General features: G+C 42.2%; 1 protein-coding gene and 1 long non-coding RNA gene across 2 annotated transcripts in view; one reads left to right on the top strand and one right to left on the bottom strand.

Moving 5' to 3' along the window:
- Window positions 1-12,346, top strand: part of LOC148217203 (uncharacterized) — a 38,607-nt gene extending 26,261 nt beyond the window's left edge. Inside the window, exons 2-3 of the long non-coding RNA XR_015794280.1 lie at window positions 8,679-8,752; window positions 12,216-12,346. This is a non-coding gene — a long non-coding RNA (uncharacterized LOC148217203). The remainder of the gene's footprint in view (window positions 1-8,678; window positions 8,753-12,215) is intronic.
- GALNT1 (polypeptide N-acetylgalactosaminyltransferase 1) overlaps window positions 1-24,244 on the bottom strand; it is a 62,450-nt gene that overhangs the window by 16,524 nt on the left and 21,682 nt on the right. Inside the window, exons 5-6 of the mRNA XM_007429899.4 lie at window positions 5,856-6,063; window positions 5,059-5,229 (exon numbers count right to left, since the gene is read on the bottom strand). Coding sequence (XP_007429961.1) covers window positions 5,059-5,229; window positions 5,856-6,063 — 379 coding nt within the window. The remainder of the gene's footprint in view (window positions 1-5,058; window positions 5,230-5,855; window positions 6,064-24,244) is intronic.

The raw sequence follows: 24,244 nt of genomic DNA, 5'->3' as shown, positions 1-24,244 counted from the left end.
ACATCCAGTGACAGGATACAAAAAACCCTTACTGTTATCATCTTAACTACATCTAACAGCTCTAAATTTAGAATTTTAGTGATATAGTAGAGTATAATCATTTAGTTTTGGTTAGAGATATAATTTTAGCTTTAAACAACACCATGATTTTATTCTTAGGTTTTAGGTTATTTTAGGGTTTTTTTGTTTTTGTTTTTTTTTTCTGGAGGACTCGGTGGCGCAGCAGCTTAATGACGCTGAAAGTTGCCGGCCAGAAATGGTCGACACTTCAGCGGTTCGAGTCCAGCCTTCGCATTAAACAGGGTGAGCTCCTGTTTCCTCCCCAGTTCCTGTCAACCCAACAGGTCGAAAACTCACGTGAGTAGATAAATGGGTACTCTCACTCCGGTGGGAGGAAAAATGCTGGCAGCGCCTTGCAAAAAGGAGTTGGGAGCAGTTGCCGGTAAGCGCGAAAAGGGCGCGAAGCAACGGAAACCCTGCCTCCTGCGCTCGCCAGCTGGGCTCTGCTCTAGGAAGGAGGCTCTGGCAAACCACTTCCGAAAAACAATTGCCTTGAAAACTGCAAGGACTCATCCAAGCAGTCACTGCAGGGTCAGCAATGACTGAGCGCAGACAAAAAAAAAAGGGGGGGGGGTTAAAGCTTAGTATTAATAATAGTATATTAGGATAGCATATGCCCATGCATAGAAAGTCATCAGAATTGATGTTTTCTTTATGTGCTGTTGTTTTCTATTTTTTTTATGCTGGTCTTTGACTGAAATAAATAATGATACTGATACTGAGCCAAGACATATCAAGTTCAATCAGCTACAAGCACACAAACTGGTCTTCTTCATGAAACAATTCTTTTAGATTAATTTATAGGAAAATATAAGGATTACAAAGATGGTATTATGTTTTTTAAGTTCTCCAAATACTCAAGACTTAATCCTGTTCACACTAGATACAGTGCTTGTGTAAATTGATTCTTACTATACTATCTATTTTAGGCACTGTGCCAGATCTTTATTGCATGTTTATTTATTTAAAATATTTATAGGCCAACTTTTAGGACAAAACTTCTTTCAATATGCCTTTAAAATAAAATAGTATAAAAGAAAGCAATAAAATGCTTATAAGGCCAATAATAATACCCCCCTTCCAGTGTTAAAGTATGGACATACTTAAATAAAGCAATAAATCAATTCAGTAAGAGGCTTGAGAGAATAAATGTCTTTAGAGCTTTCTTAAAAGTTGCCAGGGATAGGGCGTTAATGAACCTCAATGACTACCTACCTTTTACTTTGTTCCAAGCATCTTTCATATCCTCTTTCTTTATATCCACTTTCCATCCATTCTGTTGGTAATCTATTTTCTAATTCTTTTTCATATAGGGTATACTTTCTCTTCCTGCAGTTATTCTAATTTCACTTGTTATACCATTTGTTTTCTTTTCTTCCATGCCTATATTTTCCCAAAATACTCTCTTGAAACCAACAAAATGCTCTGCCCTACATTCAGAACCTATCATCTATCATTAATCATTTCAATCTTTCATCATAAACAATCAAATCAATTATTGATTCATTTCTTTTCTATGTGTACATGAATAAAAATGCTTTAAACAAACTTTTTTCCTAAAAATCTGAATTCTTAGCTCTTCAAATGGCTCAATCACATTTTCTGTACTCTAATTCCTACCTATTCACTCATGCAACTAACAGAATAACAATTTTTCCCAGATCACATTGATTCAGACTTTTTTACAGTTTTCCCCAAAATACATTTCTAATTCTTCTGTTATCAGTATTCATGCATACATGAAGGGTAACATACAATTTTCACCAACTAATGAATTTCTACTTCCATATGCATACACAAGAATCTAGATGACACCAACTGATACTTTCTGACATACTTTTTAGCCTTTTCATTAATGATTAAGTCTGCATATTCACTTTTACTTGTTTTCAGTTTCATTCGTTAATTTACCTTCACTCAGATCTATTACATCTATTCCCTTTTTCTTACTTTCACAAACGTTCAACATCTCTATATTTCTTTCATTTCATTTGTTAATTCATCCTCTTTGCCATTTACTCTTCTTACATTCCAAGTAGCAATTTTCCAAATGTTAAGCTCATTACCAGAAGACACCACGGATAATGATCATACAACATCATGGCTTTAATCAATTAAGGATTTCACATAATAGCAACACTTTTTGGTAAGATAGAAGAGTTGCTGACTAGGTTACCACATTCAGTCATACCTGTGCCTCATGCAGCATTCCCTGAAAATATTCAGGAAAAGTAACGATCAGTTTGGTCACATATTGGCCAATATGCCACAAATGCACCCAAAATCCACGTTACCAAAGAATGTTCACACTACTCTACGCAAACTAGAGATGATCTTGCAAGCCAACTTAGTGATGCACACATACCACTATCCTGATAAACTGAAGTTACAGTTATTTAATATTTTACAGGTAGTCCTTGGGTTATGGTCATTCATTCACAGTTCAAAGTTACAATGGTGCTGAATGAATGGTAATTACAACCAGTCTTTGAAGTTCTGGCTGTTGCAGTACCCCCACAGGCACGTGATCAAAATTCAGGTGCTTGGCAACCCACTTGCATTTACAACTGTAGTGTGTGCTTCAACTACCTCCACCCCCCATCTCCACCCCCATTTCTACCCTTTTGGCCACTCTGCACTCCATTGCCTACCCCTGCTATGTAAGGTTCGCTGCATTCACCACCGAACAGAAACCTCATGAAGCACAGGCTTGGACGAAAGCTAGTTTATTCAGACGTAATGCGTAGCGGTTACAGACAAAGCCAGGATTGCCCTGGCATAGTTTCTTACACTAGATTTATAGGGTTCCCCTCTACCTGCATTACCCCTCGGTTCCGCCCTTTGCCCTTACCCTGGGCTACCCATCTGTCCTTTGCGATCTTCCTTTCCCTCGCCTTGATGGCAGATTCAACCAGTTTCTGTTGTGTTGTAATCTTCTTCCTTTGTCTGCCTTGCCCTTGCATTCCTGGAGCTTTTCTTATGGTGAGTTGGAGTGGCTGTTTTAATCTGGTTTCTAATTGCTCGCTGATTGCCTCTGGATTGCTGCGCTCCTGGTGTATTGTAAGCCGGTGTTGCCCGGGGCGCCTGGGGAGCCGGCTGTGCTCGTTTGCCGCTTCTAGATGACTCTCTGCTGTGAGTTAACTGCGAGTGAATCCCGTCAGAAGTTTGCCTGCGGTTGCCTGTTTCCTTGCCTTAATCACCTATCCCCGAGATAGCGAAACTGACCAACAGAGGTGAAACTGACCAACTGACATGCTATACCCAGCTGACCTTTGCTGTCTTCTTCCTCTTGCTGCTGATGAGATGCACCCAGCTGAGGCAGCTGCTGGCCCTTTGCAAGGCTCACCCAAAGCCTTGCAAGGCCATGAGGAGGCCACACAAGGCCCCAGGAAGGACCGTGTGAGGTACAGGACAGGGGTAGGTGGCCAGTGGTGGAGTACGGGGTGACCAAAAGGGCAGAGATGGTGGGAAGATAGACAAGCAGTGGGAGTTGAAGTGGAGGTGAGCGCAGCAGGGCAGGAGAAGCATGAGGTCCTGGCCTAACGATGGCACAGTCCTGGTCTAACAACCACAACCAGGATTCCTGGAACTGCCATTGCTAAGCAGTGCAGTCACATGATGTTTTGCCTAATGACTGCCTCGCTTAGCAATGGAAATTCCAGTCCCAGTTCGGTCATAACCCAAGGACTACCTGTACAGAAAATATTATTTGAAACTTTTAATTATTTAGATATTCATTATAACTTGTTAATGTATTTACAAATGCTCTTTTTAAATGAACACATAATGACGTGGAATCAAAATCCAGAACACAAATACAAAATAGTTAAGACTTCACTGCAGTGTTTATTAGACAGTACGTACTGGAGGGGGACCCCACCAAGGGTTAGAGGGAAACACTCCCCCTGCAGGCAAAATGGATGCCCTGATATTTATAGTTCTACAAGAAGGGGAAGGGGAAAAGAACACATACGCATACATATTCATATGATGATGCAGGCATACTTAAATAAGCAATACTTCTCAAGTTACTTTCTGCCCCTCTCTTGTCTATCTACAAGGAAAACAATAGTGTCTCAGAGAAAGAAACAAATTAGTTCAAAGTGCCAACTGCCAGGAAGAAGGCATCTTCCCTTAATATGGGGATGTTTGTGATAAGGAGTTTACAACCAGCCTAGTTCATACCAGCTTCAAGGGTGCTGCACATTCCTTTATGTTTCAATTTTATTAAGGTGATCCCATTTATCTGAGGCCTCTAAAAACTTGCTTCTTTCTTTCACCCAAAGGTATATTTTCCTCACAATGATAATATGTATTTCTCCAGTAATGCAAACCAAATAATTGAATTTATCATTTTAGCTCCCCATTATCATCACCATATACAAACACAAAAACATTAAGTATTGTAATTATTATTTGGCTGTAATACTGGAATTCTTAATTTGAAAATAAACCAACAGCAACTTTTTCTTGCTATATCCTCTTCAAAACATTCTGAATTCCTTGGTGTTTGTCAGCTCTTTATGAGCTAGGCAAGAAACTGGCAGGAATAGACTTCCATGGATGTGACATGGAGATTATAGAAAAACTGATATGGAAATTGTAGAAGAGCTATAAAGCCATTACAAAACAATTCCAGTGACTTCTGTGTATCAAATGCAAAGCTTATTATGGTAAAATTATGGTTCAAGTTTTATTTAGTTATTTGTCATATTCATATAGCTGCCCATTTCACAAAATGTGACTCATTTGTTTCACCCAAACAGTGTAATAGGCTTTATTTCTGGATGGAGGAATATTTTCCATCTGCCTTTGGTTTTAGAAATGGACCAGTCTGGTTTCAGGCTGCTTACCTGTGACCTGAGAAATATATTTCACATTAATTCATTAATCATAGACCTTTGCAATTTTGTAATTCTTTCTAACCCTCACAGGAATATCAGTCAAACACAATATCCATCAAAGTGTCCAAATTAATAAAGAATCAGTTTTCCTTACCTAACTGGAAGAGTCCGATCACCTTTCCTTCGATCCATTTCTCTTTGAGGAACAGGATACCATCGGAAATTTAACTTCCAGTTGAATCCTCCATAAGTCATATCAGAGCCTGCCATATATTCAAATGTGTCATCACTGATTACATCAATGATAGGACAAACTACTGTTTTCCTAAAGAAAGAAATGACATGAACTGTTATAGAAGAAAAGTAACAACAATGCTCTGCGCTACTCAGTGCAGGGGAGCAATTATGCAGCTATTATTATTAAATGATCTTTGATCCTAATTTCTTAAACATTGGAAACTAATTGTAATGATGACTCAGCATTAGGGACAACTTATCAGAAACCTGTAGTTCATCAAATCATCTGGACACTTGTCCAGATTCAGAAGCAGAGGATGAAATATTACAAACATTACCTCCAGCCAGTTTCAACACAACTAGCATTTCAGGCAAAACATGTGAGATCCTTTGAAGCTCTAGAGCTTTCATATGGAAAAGTGAAATAATAGCCAACTATGGCATTAATATTGAATGGACCCATATTAAAATCTTCTTTGCTTAAAAAAAGCATTTGTATTCAGAAAAAGACTGGAGAAAAGCAGGGATGGCTAGGAATTATAGAAATTACAGATACATTGAATATGGTCATGTTCTGCTGCTCATTTTTGTCAAAACCTGCTCTAGAATCTACAAACTTTAATCATTGCTTCCAAAGATTTCAGTTATCTTTATAAACAGATTTTAGCTAAATTAATAAATATTAACCTTTAACACGTTTTATAAAATAACCACCTGTTAGCTTTTATCCGTGCTAACAGAGGCTCAAGCCAACCTACAGTGCATTCACAATGAGCATCTAAAAAGGTAATGACTTGGCCTTTAGAGGCAGCAGCTCCTTTCAATCTGGCTCTGATGAGTCCAGAACGCTGCTCCATTCGAATCACATACACTGGTATTCGTAATTTTTTCACATAGTTCTCCAATGGTCTCTTCAAGAAGTCTGAAAAATATTGTCAAACAAAAAGTGGCTTAAATGTTCCTTTCACACATAAACCCTTAATAGCATTAGTCAAACTCTTATAGTGGTTTTGGTCTAAATTACCTCTCAATTGGATCAGTCACAGTGACAAGACAATTCAGCAGAGTTGTTCTTCCTTTTTTTGGCAATTCTTTCTGGAGAAACAGAAAGTTGGACTTACCATGAAGTGTCTTTCTGGGCGCAGAAAATGGACCTGACATGGTTAACAAGAAGGCAGAGCCAACAGTCAAAAGCTTAGCATTCTACCCTGAGAGAAGAACTCCCCAACTGCAGATCTTGACTTCAGCTATGAAAAAAACTTATGAAAATGACCACACAATCCAGGAACAAGTTAAAACAAACAGCAAAATGAGAAGGCAGGAGGCAGAAACAATACAATGGAATTCCCAATTAGTCATTGACTCAAAAAAATGTCTATGTGCAACCCAAGAAGAGGGAGGGACTGTCAGGTCCACTGTTTGCTGACCAGAAGGATAGTTCATGGGAAGTGCAACTCTCCATTCTCAATGAGCAGAGGAATGTAGCTGACAGGCAAGATATAATTAAAAAGTAGTATTCCATGTGAGCATAGTACATCCACTAAAGTAAGCTGCAACCAAAGGGACATCAATCAAATCTACTAATGAATTCTTCAGTCTCAATGACCAAACAAGTAGTCCATATTCTCCACAAAAACATTAGATTCTTAGAAATTTAAACCTGCCTAAGATTTAGTGGCATAACTTGAGGAAGCTGGCAGGTTCTTTAACTGTACATCATGCCAAATACCCCCCTCTCTAGTGACAAATGCTAGAGCCATTTCTGTCCTTAGTCCTCACCTAAGCAGGAAATTAGTTGGCTATCAAAATGCCTGAAGATCTGGTTCAACGTATATGTATTAAAAGGACCTATAAAAATTCCAGGCTTTGCAATTCCATTTCTTGAATGGAATTGCAAAGTAGTATTTGAAACTACTATTATCAGCATGTACTGAAAAATCTTCCAATGCATATAATTAGTTTCATTGTGTTGTCAAGAAACCAGCTCTGCTATTTACCTCAGTTTCTTGAGCTGACATAGATTATCCACAGATTAAATCTTACTGTGGGAATGTGTGCATCATGTGAATACCCAGATGACCCCTCAAAAGAATTATAGTTACAGATAAGCAATTTGTTCTTTTTGTGAACTCTAGTGGTCACACTGATGTGCAGCAAACTATACATTCTGGAGGTCAAGCAAATTCCTTGTTGCATGATAGAGGATAACATACAGTGGGGCAAAAAAGTATTTAGTCAGCCACCAATTGTGCAAGTTCTCCCACTTAAAAAGATGAGAGAGGCCTGTAATTTTCATCATAGGTATACCTCAACTATGAGAGACAAAATGGGGGGGGGAAATCCAGAGAATCACATTGTCTGATTTTTAAAGAATTTATTTGCAAATCATGGTGGAAAATAAGTATTTGGTCAATATCAAAAGTTAATCTCAATACTTTGTTATATATCCTTTGTTGGCAATGACAGAGGTCAAACGTTTTCTGTAAGTCTTCACAAGGTTTTCACACACTGTTGCTGGTATTTTGGCCCATTCCTCCATGCAGATCTCCTCTAGAGCAGTGATGTTTTGGGGCTGTCGCTGGGCAACACGGACTTTCAACTCCCTCCAAAAGTTTTCCATGGGGTTGAGATCTGGAGACTGGCTAGGCCACTCCAGGACCTTGAAATGCTTCTTACGAAGCCACTCCTTCGTTGCCCGGGTGGTGTGTTTGGGATCACTGTCATGCTGAAAGACCCAGCCACGTTTCATCTTCAATGCCCTTGCTGATGGAAGGAGGTGTTCACTCAGAATCTCACGATACATGGCCCCATTCATTCTTTCCTTTACACGGATCAGTTGTCCTGGTCCCTTTGCAGAAAAACAGCTCCAAAGCATGATGTTTCCACCCTCATGCTTCACAGTAGGTATGGTGTTCTTTGGATGCAACTCAGCATTCTCTCTCCTCCAAACACGACGAGTTGAGTTTAGACCAAAACGTTCTACTTTGGTTTCATCTGACCATATGACATTCTCCCAATCCTCTTCTGGATCATCCAAATGCTCTCTAGCAAACTTCAGACGGGCCCGGACATGTACTGGCTTAAGCAGGGGGACACGTCTGGCACTGCAGGATTTGAGTCCCTGGCAGCGTAGTGTGTTACTGATGGTAGCCTTTGTTACTTTGGTCCCAGCTCTCTGCAGGTCATTCACTAGGTCCCCCCGTGTGGTTCTGGGATTTTTGCTCACCGTTCTTGTGATCATTTTGACCCCACAGGGTGAGATCTTGCATGGAGCCCCAGATCAAGGGAGATTATCAGTGGTCTTGTATGTCTTCCATTTTCTAATTATTGCTCCCACAGTTGATTTCTTCACACCAAGCTGCTTGCCTATTGCAGATTCAGTCTTCCCAGCCTGGTGCAGGTCTACAATTTTGTTTCTGGTGTCCTTCGACAGCTCTTTGGTCTTGGCCATAGTGGAGTTTGGAGTGTGACTGTTTGAGGTTGTGGACAGGTGTCTTTTATACTGATAACAAGGTCAAACAGGTGCCATTACTACAGGTAACGAGCAGAGGACAGAGGAGACTCTTAAAGAACGGGAGGAGGACGACGACGACTCCGATGAGGATGAGTTGGTGAGTGTTACACTTAAAGTCACCCTTAAAGTGACTATTTCAGCACTCAGAACAGAATACAAAGCCACACTAACTGCACTAATGAATACTGGCTGCTCGCGCTGTTTAATCAGTCCCATACTGGTTAACGTGTTGGAGTTAAGGGTGAAGAAAATAAAGACTCCCATAGTGTTCACCCAGCTGGATGGGTCAAAAGCAGGGGGAGGGGCGGTGCTGTATCGCACGGAGCCTTTCGAGCTACAAGTAGGGACCCACCGAGAGACTCTTAAATGTTTAGTAGCTCCTTTGGGAAATTACGCCCTAATCCTTGGAGCAAACTGGGTAAAAAGGTGGGATCCCCGAGTTTTTTGGAAGACGGGGCAAATGCAATTTGCAGATGGAATTTATTTGGGACCTGAGCAGTCAGAAAAAACAAAAACTGCAACAGCTGCAACAGCTAGCAGCATAAGTCAATCGCTAGATTTGGACCCAGAGTCCCTTAAAAGCATTCCTAAGCCCTACAGGGATTTACAGGCTGTGTTCAGCAAGAAGGAAGCAGATACACTGGCTCCCCACAGAGACACTGACTGTGCTATTGAGATTCAGCCAGGAGCTAAATTCCCAAAGAAGAAAACTTACTCAATGACCCAAAAAGAGCTTGCCGCTCTAAGGGAATTCATAGATACCAATCTGGCGAGGGGATTTATACAGCCGGCTAAATCACACATGGCAGCACCCGTTTTATTTCGGGAAAAGAAAGATGGAAGCTTGAGACTTTGTACGGACTATAGGGGTCTCAATGCCATTTGCAAAGAAAATAAGTACCCCCTCCCCTTGATGAAGGACCTGCTAGCTCAACTGTCGAAGGGTAAAATATTTACTAACTTGGATTTAAGGGATGCATATTTCAGGGTAAGGATTCGCGAAGGAGACGAGCATTTGACAGCATTTTCGACCCCTTTTGGCAGCTATGAGTACAAGGTCCTCCCATTCGGACTTTCGGGAGTTCCCGGGGTGTTTATGCAACTAATTAATGAAGTGCTACATGAACATTTGTATTGAGGAGTGCTGGTTTATTTAGATGACATCGCTATTTACTCAGACAACTTAAAAGACCATGTAAAATTGGTGCGAACTGTTTTAAAGAAATTACTGGAGGCTCAGTTATATGCCAAACTGTCAAAATGCGAATTTCATAAGGAACAAGTAGACTACTTGGGGTATCGCATTTCTAATTCAGGGATTGAAATGGACCCCTTAAAAGTGAAGGATGTTTTGGGTTGGGAACCACCCAAAACCCGGAGGCAATTACAAAGTTTTTTGGGCTTTGCTAATTTCTATCGCCAGTTCATTCCAAACTTTACACAAGTGGCTTTGCCGTTAACGGACTTACTAAAAACAAAAGGCAAAGACGCAGCGAAAGCTCAAAAGCCTGGGGCCCCGTTAATATGGACAGAGGAGTGCCAAAAAGCATTTGAGGCTCTAAAAACCTTGTTTACAGCAGAGCCTATTTTAAAACACCCAGACCCGGACAAACCATTTGTAATTCAAGCCGATGCCTCTGACGTAGCAGTTGGAGCTGTTTTGCTCCAAAAAGATGAAGAGGGTGCACTCAAACCCTGTGCTTATATTTCCTGCAAATTTACTGAGACAGAAAGAAGGTGGCTTATTTGGGAAAAGGAGGCTTTTGCAGTACGCTGGGCCCTTATGACATGGAGGCACCTCCTTGACGGGGGATCACATCCTTTTGAGGTGTGGACGGACCACAAGAATTTAGAATCCCTTACAACTCCGAGGAAGTTATCTCCCAAACAAGTACGCTGGGCCCAATTTTTCAGCCGATTTAAGTTCATTTTAAAATTCATCCCTGGAGGGAAAAAATTTTTAGCCGATGCATTGTCAACGTTACCTCAGCATAACAGCCAAAGAGAACAGGTGGTTGCCCCGGTAATCCCTAAAGCACCACCTCAAACAGAACCTGGCTCGGTAGCCCTGACCAGAACCCAAGCAAAACTATAAAGACAGAAACCTACCAATGAACTGCTCCAAAAAATAAATGCTGCCTTAGATTCTGATGAATGGTTCCAGAATAATAAAAATACCCTAACCCGTGAAGGCCAAGCTTGGTGGATGGGAGACAAGCTGTATGTTCCACTTTCACTTCGTAAACAAATCCTAGAAAAGGGACATGATGATAAAACCTCGGGGCGTTTTGGATTTATAAAAACTTTACACTTACTACGTAGACAATTTTGGTGGCCAACCATGAGAAAGGACATTTCTGAATATGTTTCTACATGTCCTGTATGTGCAATGTCAAAGAAAAGAGGGGGAAAACCTTTGGGCCTTCTTCAATCTGTGGCATCTCCAAAAAAACCTTGGGAAGAAGTTTCTATGGATTTTATTGTGGATTTACCTGTAAGCAATCACAACACAGCAATTTGGGTTGTGGTTGATCTGTTTTCTAAACAAGCGCATTTTATTCCGTGCTCATCAATTCCAAATGCTAAAAAATTGGCTAAATTGTTCATAACACATATCTACCGCCTCCATGGCGCCCCCAAGAGGGTGATTTCAGATCGCGGCCCACAGTTCACCTCAAAATTTTGGAGGGAATTTCTTACATTAATTGGATCTACTCAGGCTTTGAGTTCCAGTTTTCATCCGTAAATGGCCGATCTACGGAGAAAATTAACTCCTTATTGGAACAATATTTAAGATGCTTCACTAATCATCAACAAGATGATTGGTCTGAACTTCTCCCTTTTGCTGAGGTGGCTTATAACAACACAGTGCATCAGAGCACTGGATTCACGCCGTATAAAATAGCTTCTGGTCAAGACTTCCCGCCTTTTCCAGAATTACCACTTAAAAACCTTCCTGAACTTTCAGCAGATCAGTGGATAAATAACATTACAAGTCTATGGCCACTAATTGTAAAATCTTTAGAAAAAGCAAAAAGCCAACATAAAAAATTCGCCGATAGAAAACGTACTGCAAACCCCCCTTGGAAGGTAGGCGACCTAGTCTGGCTTTCTACTAAAAATTTAAAATCTTCCCAACCATCTAAAAAACTCGCTCCAAAATATGTGGGGCCTTTTCCAATTGAGAAGGTTATAAATCCTGTGGCATTTAAATTGTCATTGCCAAAACATTATAGAAACATTCATCCTGTTTTCCACCCAAATTTATTAAAGTCATTCAAGCAATCTGATACTTGGCATCCGGAAACAACACCACCAACACCCATCATGATTGAAGGACAAAGCCATTTCGAAGTGAAAGACATTTTGGACTCTAGAAAATACAAAGGCAAACTCCAATACTTAATTCAATGGAAATGTTCCTAAAACTCACCACGAATGGGTGGACAGTATTAATGTTAAAGCTCCTAAACTAATTGCCCGCTTTCACTCAAAATACCCTGACAAACCTAAATAACCAAATTACTGATTATTATGATGTCTCTATTTTTCTTTTCCAGATTTTCTTTCGAATGTAGGAACATTCGTTCCGTTGGAGGGCGGCATGTCAGGATCTACGCAAACCAGAACCTTCAATTGTTTTTATTGCTTTTACTTTTATTGCTAAGCATAGATCAATAGTGGAATAGTGGGAATGTTATTTTAAACCGTTTGTTTGACCCGCCATAAAAAGGGGGGAGAGGAGGCCAGGTGCCGTTATCTCTATCTTGAAACAGACATCCAAGGCCAGGAGGTGTGAGAACCGGGGCAAGGCGCGAAGAGTTGCAAGCGGGAAAAGAAACCTAGAAGGGGGGGAAATTGGGCTTAAAAGGACAAGGCTTTGCTATGTAGAATTAGACTCAACAAACTATGATGCTATATGCTTCTCCTGAATAAAGAAAACTCTGATGGAACTTTTGGTCTCCAGAGGATTTACTGAACTTTGGGATTGAGTGTGCAGACTCTTACATACAGGTCTGTGAGAGCCAGACATCTTGCTTGTTTGTAGGTGACCAAATACTTATTTTCCACCATGATTTGCAAATAAATTCTTTAAAAATCAGACAATGTGATTTTCTGGATTTTTTCCCCCATTTTGTCTCTCATAGTTGAGGTATACCTATGATGAAAATTACAGGCCTCTCTCATCTTTTTAAGTGGGAGAACTTGCACAATTGGTGGCTGACTAAATACTTCTTTGCCCCACTGTAGCCTACCCCAAAGCATAATACCTGATGAATAGTGCCTGGTTGAAATCAGATACCACCCTACAGTTGTCAGGAAGCAAAATGCCTCTCCTAAGGTCTAATGAAACAAGCACAGGGATTTCCAGAATAGGACATTTTTGACAATTCATATGATAATCTAATGGTGTCTACAATACTGAGGAAGTCTCTGCAATGAAGCTGATAGTCCTTTCTTGAAAAGTGAATAGTAAATCAGAAGCCTTTGAGTTTGATGCAGCCTATATAGAGAAGACTGAAGAAATCAATCACTCGCAGTGCTTTTTAATTAATGTGGAAAGTATCACAAAAAGACTGCAGGTTGGAGGTAGCTAAATTTTTGGTAGATAGTAATTTGTGAATTCTTTCAAAAACTGGCAGTGAGAGATTCTAAAAAAAAATTATGGTCTCGACATAAACTATCTGAATAGTTACTGTATAAATACCTCCAAACTGATGAATGGGATTGAGAGGGCCAAAATACTTCCAAGCCACTTTACAAGATTGATCAACAGGTACAGGAGACACTTTGTTCGTGTCACTGCTGCTAAAGGAACCATTAGTTACACATTCTAAAATTTCATGTACTTTTTCCAACCAAGAGACTTTATGTTTCCTTAATGTGTTCAATAAAGACATAACACAGTATACTATTTTGGGTACAGTTTAAGAAGAAAGTCTTTATCTGTTTATAGGACTTAGATGAAGCTTTGCTTACATTGTAGGTCACAGTTGTCAGGTTCAGTTGGCACTGCACGCCTAGGAACTTGCCCAGCCGCGCTTTAGTCAATTTCACCGCTCGAGCGCCAGCGCAGAAAGAGGAAATGCGAAACCGCAAGCTAATGAATGGGCCACCTGGCGCCACTTCACTAATCTGGAGCGGATGCATTGTGTTAACAGGTTGATATCATATTTCAAAATAGGGGGACTATCAACAATAGTATCTTAGAAACACAGATTTCAGAGACTGAGCAATGTAAACAGCCATCTTTGCTCAAGTACTGAGAAAAGGGTCACCATACAGAATTGATGAGCTCAAGATCTTTTAAGTAAAAAACAGGGAAGAGCACTTATCTTCTCATACCATAAAAATAACAGACAAGAAGTCTATGACAATGGTTCTATAGTGTCTTCTGCAGTAAGAGTCCTGACCTCCTCCCCCAGGGCAAGAATCTTGAAAACAATGTAGTGGTGATATGAAGACAACTGTATGTTCCCTATGTACAATGATTATCACTAAGCAGTCTGTTGCAATGCCCTCCCAAGCAACAGCTGGCAAAGATTATCGGTGAAATCCATTCAGTCTCAAGGAAAAAGTTATATAGAGTTTAAAATATTTTGTCTTCTCTGAATACCACTGCTATTGTTCCATACCTACAGTTGAGATTCCTGAATATAAACCATTCAGCCTCTGCTGTGCTATCTAGTTTGGGATGGAGAGGAAAGTATGGGTACTGAGTATGGAAGGACTTCTCTCTTTTCCAATATGGAAACCTTTAAGTTGAAGGACTCAAATCCACATATGTGCTGTGTTTCATACCTTCTGAATATGCTCCATTTTGTTATCAATCTTCATGTCAAATAAGCCTTCTCCATCAAAAGGAAGTTCCTTTATTTTATTTCATTTCATGCTTCCTTGGAGAGCACAAAGACTAGAGCCAGGCATAGCACCACATAGTCATGAAGTCTGTCATTATCTTCAAAGCAACAGTCTGCATGATGTTTAGCACTGTTAATCTGCTGGAGAACAAGGCAGGAATCTTTTTCATGAAGCAGTTTGGCTAAAACCATTTGATTGTCAGGATCATAGGAGTACATCAGAGTTAGACTGTCCAACAAGAAAAGCTGGTAATGTCTTGTGGAGGTTTGGAAATTGTAGGAAATAGAAATGATAGAATTTAGTTTCCTTTTATGGACTGTTTCTCCTCTCTCCATCAACTGGGATCAGTTATATTTTTTGTAAAGACATTCTCTGTGTTGCTTCCACAATCAGAGTTTGCTTAAGAATGTTGTGTAAGGAAGATTAAATCATTGCCATACACATGATATAGGTTATCCAGTTACATGAGCATTGTAAGCATAGATGAGGAAATGTAAGGATTTTTGAACATGCATAGAATAGTGGAAAATAATGGTATTGTCACTGGATCCAAGATAGTAAGATTAAACTATGAAAAGTTGGGTCACCTCCTGCTTGAACTGGTTGGATAGTCTTGAGGCCCAATGTATCAGGCATCTAGGGGATACGTGCAGTGTAATATCCTGTATCTTTTGAAGAACATATACTAGCTGCTAAGACAACCCTTAGATCCAATGATGATATAGTTAATTTCCTACTAGCGATTTATAGCATCTTTGAGAATCATCCCATGCCAAAATAAAGCAATGGGGACAGGCTTTAAACCACTTCAGCAGTGGCTAAGTGATGCTATGAAGATACTATAAGCAACTAGTGGGAAATGGCCTCAGACAGGCCAACTCATTGACTGAATCTTTTTCATGATTGGTGACTACTGAGGACAAATGACCCAGCAGAAAAAGCATTATGAACTCAGCTGCTTAGTTTATAAATTCCATTATTTGCTATAAAATCATTGGTTTAACAACAGGTCCAGTTGATGCCTTCAGTATGGAAGGGATAGAAAATGTTTTGCAGAATTATAATAGATAATAAAATAATTGTGCTTAGGTTCAGAAGCTGAGACAAAACAACAAGTAGATGATGGGCATGGTATTAGAATCATACAGATGGAAGAGACTAAGGGAGGATAAATGTCCTCTTTCTTTAGTCACTACAGTAATTACCCAGGAGTGAAGCAAAGAGAATGTCTATCAAATATCCAAGAATTGTCAAGGGAGTATACTGAAAGGAACTATCCTAGGATAAAAACTGAGGCAGAAGCTCCTTTTTATCACCAGTTATTTTAATTGGAAATAGTAAGTAACAGACCTAAGGAAGAATATTAGTCTCTTTCAGCTCTGCCCACTTTGTGGAATTTGATTCTGTTCCAGTAGAACTACAGCCCTGCACTTTATGATGTAATGCTGAACGGGGCGGGAGGGGGAGCAGGGGAGTATATTACCACATCTAGCAGAATTCTACTTTTACTTTCCTGGGCTGATCATTTCAGCCTTCCAAATCCCTGGGACTCTATAGGTGACATTAAGAGTTGACCTGTTGCTAAGATTCATACCTTTAAAACTCCCACCTGTATCTGCCTCATTTGCTAATTCAGTCCCAAAATGGTTACTTTGCTCTGCCAGGCACTGAGAATCTGAAAAACTTTCTGTAGGAGATATTGTACTGATTCTGGATATGGGGAGGTTATAGAGTTGGAGGATAGTTTTTTGAGTAATCATCTATGAATTCAAACAGAAGGTTTCTATGCTGCAAAGAACAGTATCTGAAATTTACTAGAATGAATTTTTTAGGAGGTTCTGTACTCTCCTCTACACATTCCCTAGGCACAGCTCCTGCTAATTCTCTTAATTCTCTGGAACTGATATAATGATCCTTGAAATCAGACAATGCATAGCACCATGGGGAATTATGGGCATGTAATGTGAATTTATAGGTAACTGCTTGAATTACCACAGTTGCAGATAAGTAACCAATTCTTCTTCATTGTGGTCTCTGTGATTCATCCTAATAGCTGAGTAGCTGGAAGTGAGAAAATGCTCACAAAGAAAGCAATGAAAGCTACTGCACTTTCAAATGCCACCAAACCCCAGCTTGTACTGATGAATAAAGACTGGGATCATGCTACTAGAGGATAGAGCTCTTGTAAAAAAGTATGCCATGGGAATGCCATTTAAATTACCATAAGGAGATCACAGTAGTAATCAATTTGGACACTGGTGCGAAGATGAGGTTGGCTCTTTACATCTTCTGAGATCATATGAACAAGTGAAGAGTCTAATGGAAAGGAGTGGCCCTAGTTAAACAGATATCCAATTTGTGCAACAATTGCTCCAACAGGATGAGCAGATTGGCAGTATGCAGCATACCTTTACTGAGATGAAATTTCAATACAGTTAAGAAGGAGACAACTAATCAGAGTAAGTTTTGGAATTCTTTGAAATGGATGGTGATTTCTTCTGGATTTCTGCAAAATTTTATATATTGGATCGGATTTATTCAACCCCTAAATCATGGTATGCACTCATTCGGTTATATTTATGTTAGGACACTCATCAAAGTTGTCTCCATTCCTTCTTTTTAATTTGGCTTTGGAATCTATTGTCTGTGTTGTTTGAAATTCTGAAAAAAATTAATAGAATTCAATGGGGAGCAGAGTGTAGAAAACTTAAGATTAGGCTTTAAGGTTATGTTCCTTTCGGTATTTTGAAATTATTCCATACAAATGAATGAAAACCTAAACAAAAATCTGTTTGAATATCTGAGGTAAGATAAATACGATTAAGATGTATTTAAACCCTAAGGTTGGATTGACATTCTGAACATCCTTCAGACATGTTAGGACATTTTAAACAAATTTTCAGGACAGTGACTACATTTCTTTGGCAAAAACATTCTGTGAGATTTTCATTGCACAAATTGCAATTACCTGTTGGGAAAAGCAGGTGTAACTTTTTACACTTTCAAGTTTATACTGAACATTTTTTTTAGCTTCTGTTACTGGCTGAATAAGGAAATTCAAAATTCAGCTCTTCTTTTGACTCAACTCAACTCCCTTTTATTTTTTAAGACACTAAAAAGTGCTTAAAGTGGCAGTGGAAGTTCAATTCAGTGCCTGTTTTTTACCAGTCTCCAGGGTGTAGCAGAGATGGTGGGCTACGCATCCCTGACCTGTGAAGATTGGACTGGAGAGGCTGAACAGTGAAGAAAATAACCCCAAGTTAACGCAGTAGAATTCCTCTTGCCACAAGTGAGGCAGGCACCAGAGAATAGCAGAGGAGAGGAGTGTTCCTAGTGTATGAAGGCAGAACCACTTTGAAGGTGTGTTTCCAAAGTATTTGTCAAAAGATGCAAATAATGTTTCCAACCAATACCATTTTCGTAAACACTTGGCATTATGGATATAAGTTAGCAATATCCTCTTTCTGAAGACAATGAAAACAAAGGTTTTGGCCATTAGCAGGTGGACATTTGCTTCCACAATTCCTGCACTGCAAAATGAGGCTGCTAAAGCCATGTAGTCAAACAGATGAACTAACAGAAGACCATAATGTACTCTCACTGTGAACAAAAAAGAAGTAAGGGAAAAAGTAGGAGCAGTGCCAGGGGATGTATGATACAAGGCTCCACATGATGCTGTGAGACATAGAATCCATCAGTATAAATCAGAGAAGAAATCCAGTTATAAAGAACTCCAGTTATGATGGCAGAAATCCATTTTGACAGGGCTTTTCTTTTCATATAAGAAATCATTTATATTCACACATACAAAAGTTGTCAGTTGCAATATAATTTTCCACAAAATTAGTGACACTGCAGTTTTGTACGTATTATTTAGATGTTTCATTTTGTCCTATGGTTCTTCAATTAATATGCATACCATGGGATTAACATAGATTTGAAGACATAATCAATGTTGGATAACTATACTTAAATTACCTGGTATTTCACTTCTAAGGATTCTAAGAACAATATCCTTTCACATAACACCACTGCCCCCACCTTAAAGGGGCCTACGTGAACACCTGAACAATCTGAAACTGAATAAGCTTTCCAGACTCCTTGTCATCTTGGTAGCATTCTCTGAACCTTGGAGTCCTTGGGGTTCTCTGAGCTTGGTTGTTTTCTTGCAGATGTTTCACTACCCGACTAGGTAACATCTTCAATGCTAGAAGGGAGTGAGGTTTGCTCTCTGTTTATATATACCAGTTTGCCCTGTCAGTGTTGGAGTGGGTGTTGTTTTTCTCCTTGGTACAGTAGTTCTTTGATTAGGCTGTTGTTTACTGCTTGACTGTTTGTCTCAGTTGATAGTTCCTTGATTAGGGTATTGTTTACTGCTGGATTGTTTGTCTGGTGTTAATCCCTGCTTATGTGGGCACTGATTGCTGGTGAGGTGTTCGGGTCTTTCTGTTTCCTTTTTATTGTCTCTTTTGAATTGTGTGTAAATGTTGTTTATCTCTATATACCTGTTGATGGCTTGTCTGAATACCAAGCTTCCAGGAATTCCTCTGCTTCCTCTGCTGATCCGCGGTGCTCTGAAGCCTCCAAAGTTGGAAATGCTGCTCACTCTCCGGGGAGCCTCTGCTGCAGGGATGCCCCAGCCACAGCGATGAAAATGAGGCTTGGATCCACCACCAGCTGTCCTCTGCTTCCTTTGCTGATCCATGGTGCTCTGAAGCCTCCAAGGGCAGAAACGCCGCTCACTCTCTGTGGAGCCTCTGCTGCAGGGACGCCCCACCCACGATGAAAATGCGGCTTGGATCCACCACCAGCTGTTCTCCTGCCTTGCCGCCACCCAATCTGGGTGAAGCAAAGCTCTGCTCGCACAGTGTCTTTCCTTTCAGCACCCTGGATGATGCACCACAAATTGCCTGGCTGCCAAACACTCCGACCAAGATTCACTCCAACTTTCCCCCACCATCTCAAATTTCTAAAAAACAATAATAACAGTTGAGCCTCCTTCACACAGCTCCATATGGTTGCCATGTTTATATAAAAAATACACATCCTACCTTCCTGTCAGAACCTGCATCACCCAACTATTGTTTTCCATTGTATTGCATTCAATGGGAGTTGGATTGATTTGTTTCTGCCACTTGTAACTAAGGGGGGGGGGGTTGCTGTTAAAGGTTGTAATAGGAGTAGGAGCTTAACCATATATGGGCAATTTAGACTGGCCTGATTGCCAGCAAGGCAGCTGGGGCCCAAAGAGCCAGGAAGGAGCTCGGGTAGGAGGGGGAGGAAGGAAAGAGGTCACCACCAGGTGGAGAAGAATCAAGACGCCAGGCAATAAGGGGAGGGGGGATAAATAGATGGAAGTTTACCCAAGGCTTTAGTTTTAGCAATGTTCTGTTTGCAAGCTACATGTACTTAATAAAGAAGTATTTCTTTAAAGTACCCCTAAATAAAGAAGTATTTTTCTGAACCAAGCCTGGTTGCGTGAGAATGCTTCTGAATTGGGTTTTGGACATCTTTTGCTAAAACTCCCTGATACTGAATTTCACCCGAGAGGAAACTCTACGAGGAATCTCCAGCAACTTAGAATGGCCTCTGAGGAGCTGCAGAAAAGTTCGCCTGAGGCACCAGCAGAAGAGGAGAGAGAAACCCTACAACTGAAAGCAGATAGGGCAAGACGGAACCTTGGAGCAGGGGTGAGGGCCGGCTGGGCCAGCTCCCAGCCAGCCGAAGTAGAGGAACGGCAAATCCCCTTCACGGAAGCGCTAGCAGGCGCCAGACCGAAGGACCCAACGAGGCGACTGGCCCACCGCTGGGACCCACCAAGAGACCTGAGCATCTGGGAAGACGCCAGAGGATTCACCCCAGAGGTGCCAGCCCGCCCTCGATGGTCGAGACCCATGGGGACAGCGACCGGAGTGGCAACGCCATGGGATAAGGGGCAACGGGTGAGGAAGCTAGAAGGCGAAGGGTGCACCCTGAGGGAGGAATTGGGCAAGCTGGGGATTATGGCGCGGCCTCCTGTGCAACCTCCCACACCCAGACAGGGCCCGGTGCAGTTCGACCAGCCCTCCCTGATTGCTCCGCTGGAACCACCGATCCTTCCCCCCCCCGCCTCCGGTCCAACCCCCCGCAGCACGCGGCTGGGGAGCGGACCAGGAGCAAGCCGCCCAACGACCTCAGCAGGCGGAAGGGGACCTATTGCGAAGATGGGGCTAGTAGAGAAGTAGGAGACCCTGCCCAACTGCCTGCCTTCCTGAACCAGGTGAGAATCTGCATGGGCACATGCAGGCGCCTGTTTGCAAGTGATGCCTGGAGGATGCTGTATGTATCCCGCTTCCTAGTAGGCGTGGCAGCTGAGTGGGTGAACGACTTGAATGAAGCGGAGGCCCCAGAACTGGGGGACTTTGACCGCTTCATCACCGCCCTACGGGACCAATTCGAGGACCAATGTGCCCGCACGCACGCAGCGGAGGCAATCTGGGAGCTGAAGCAAGGGCCGCGCTCGGTGACCGAGTACACGCTAGAGTTCAAGTGCTTGGTGACGAAGCTACCTGACTGGCCAGAAGTGTTCCTCATGCGGGTGTTCCAGGAGGGGCTGGACCAACGGCTCTTCGAGAGGGCCGTGGTGCGAGGGTCCCTAGAAACCTTGGTGGTATGGATCACCCACGTCTCCGTGTTGGAGGTGCAACTGGCCAAAGTCAAACCGCATGGCACGGAGGTGAGATGGCAGCCCCCTAGCACTGCACGGCAAACAGGGCGGAAACTGGCAAGGAAGGAGTTAACCCCCTCAGCAAGGCCACAGGCCGCGGGGAAAGCCTGCTTCATTTGCGGCAAAAAGGGGCACTTCATGGCGGCCTGACCCCAGAACCCAGGGCTACAAACCGCGGCGAAAGGGAAAAAAGCCGAAAAACCTGCAAAGCCAATAAAAGCACCACAGAAAAGTACAGCAGCAACAGGCGAAGAGAGGCTGAAGATTGCCTACCTCTCTGACAGCGAGGACGAAGGGGAGAGCGCCGAGAGGGAGGAGAGCCCGAGGTGCCACCAGCCGATCCCGAGCAAATCGATCGAGGACATCTGGGTGAGTCCCATGACGTATGAGATAGTGATACGTGCTCCGCAATCGACTCGTCAGGCCCAGCTCACAGCACTGCTTGATTCAGGTTGCTCCCAGAGTTTGATCAGCCCCATGCTCGTCACCGGATTAAATTTAAAAGTGCACCGGCTGAAAACTCCCATAATCTTCAGGCAAGTGGATGGAACAGCGGTGGGGGGAGGTGCGGTCCGCTACTATACAGAGGCTTTTGAGTTAAAAGTCGGAATGCACCGGGAAACTTTAAAATGCCTGGTCAGGCCGCTGGCTAGTTACCCCCTCATTCTGGGAATGTCCTGGCTGGAACTGTGGGACCCCCACATCAGCTGGCGGGAAAAGACTCTGACCTTTCTGGATGACGGGCGTGGGATTGCGAAGGCGGAGCCCAATCAACGAGGGGAGCTGGGGGCAGCAATCCTGAAGGAGCAGCACTAAGGGAGGAAGCCCCACGCAGGAGGAGGGGAGGAAATCCCCAGGCAATATAGGGACTTGGTGAAAGTCTTTAGCGAAGAGGAATCCAACCTGCTACCGCCACACCACCCCACAGACTGCGAGATTGAGATGGTGCCAGGAGCAAAGTACCCAACCCCAAAAATGTACTCAATGACCCAAAAGGAAATGGGAGAGTTGAGGGAATTCATTGACAAAAAATTGAGCCGGGGTTTCATAGTGCCTGCCAAATCCCCCCTGGCAGTGCCAGTACTTTTCAGAGAAAAGAAAGATGGGACTTTACGCTTATGCATGGACTATAGGGGGTTAAATGCAATATGCACAGAGAACAAGTACCCTCTGCCATTAATGAAAGACTTGTTAGCTCATTTGGCGAAAGGGAAGATTTTTACTAAACTAGATTTGAGAGAGGCATATTTCCGCGTGCGCATAAAAGCTGGGCACGAATGGAGCACTGCCTTTAGATACCCGCTGGGACACTACATGTATCGAGTTCTCCCATTCGGATTAAAAGGCACACCCGGAGTATTCATGCAACTGATTAATGAGGTCTTGCACGAGTTTCTCTACCAAGGAGTGTTGGTGTACTTGGATGACATTTTAATCTACACCGAAACAATGGAGGAACACGTGGAATTAATCAGGAAAGTGTTGGAGAAACTGCTAAATGCGCAGTTGTATGCAAAACTATTCAAATGTGAATTCCATAAATATTGCATTCATTATCTGGGCTACAGAATATCTAATGAAGGAGTGGAATTGGATCCAAATAAGGTGTGGGATGTCCTAGCCTGGGAGGCCCCAAAAACCAGAAGACAACTGCAAAGTTTCCTTGGCTTTGCTGACTTTTACAGACAGTTTATTCCTAATTTTGCACAAGTAGCCCTCCCTTTGACTGATCTTTTAAAAACGAAGGACAAACCCACGGCAGCAGCAAAAGCCCCAGGGGCCTCTTTAAAATGGACAATAGAATGTCAGGAGGCTTTTGAAAGCCTCAAGCAATTATTCACTGCTGAACCCATCCTGAACCACTTGGACCCAGCAAGGCCTTTTGTTATTCAGGCAGATGCCTCAGATGTAGCAACTGCTGCAGTCCTCTTACAAAAGGATGGGGAAGGAGTGTTAAAACCATGTGCTTACCTATCTAGAAAGTTCTCTGAAACTGAGAGGAGGTGGCTGGTGTGGGAAAAGGAGGCTTTCACGGTGAAATGGGCTTTAACGAATTGGAGACATTTGCTGGAAGGAGCAGGGGAGGCTTTTGAGGTTTGGACAGACCATAAAGACTTGGAGGCTTTGACATCACCCAGAAAGTTGTCTCCTAAACAAATAAGATGGGCGCAATTCTTCAGCAGATTTAATTTCACTTTAAAATACATCCCGGGGGGGGCGGAATTTCTTGGCAGATGACCTTTCCAGGCTGCCTCAGCACAATAGCCAGCGGGAGAAGGTGGTATCAGCTGTAATCCCCAACCGGAGGGAGCCAGAATTGGCAGCTGCGGTCACCATATCACAAAGTAATGCCACCAAACCCCTCCTTAAGTCAGAGTTATTAACAGACTTAAATCGATTCCTGGAACAGGATGAATGGTTCCAGGAGAATAAGGAAGAACTGATCCAGAGGGAGGGGGCATGGTGGAAAGCAGATAGACTGTACATGCCCCAGGAGGCTCGTAAACAGGTACTGCAAAGAGGCCATGATGATAAAATAGCAGGACACTTTGGCTTTGTCAAAACTTTACATCTACTACGCAGGCAATTTTGGTGGCCTTCTCTCAAAAGAGATGTAGCAGAATATGTAAATACCTGTCCTGTATGTGCTATGGCAAAAAGGCAAGGGGGAAAACCACGTGGATTGTTACAAACTGTGGCAAGCCCTGCCAGACCCTGGAAAGAGATAGCCATGGATTTTATTGTAGGTCTGCCAGAGAGCAGGAAAAAGACTGTAATTTGGACTGTTACTGATCTCTTCTCTAAACAAACTCACTTCATCCCTTGCAAAGCCATCCCCTCAGCGCCTGAAGTAGCTGCATTGTTTATCCAACACATATACAAATTACACAGTTGTCCTGAAAGAGTGATCAGCGACAGGGGGGTCCAGTTCTCATCTAAATTCTGGAGGGCATTTTTAACCCTTGTGGGGTCCAAGCAAGCAATGAGCTCTTCCTTTCATCCTCAGACGGACGGAGCGAC

This window comes from Python bivittatus, unplaced genomic scaffold (genome assembly GCF_059951505.1).
Source record: "Python bivittatus isolate LINGU-HERP-01145 unplaced genomic scaffold, Pbiv_v1 ctg000000_np1212, whole genome shotgun sequence".
Lineage (NCBI taxonomy): Eukaryota > Metazoa > Chordata > Lepidosauria > Squamata > Pythonidae > Python > Python bivittatus.
Note: the sequence above shows the minus strand (reverse complement) of the source record. Positions and strands in the feature narration are given on the sequence as shown.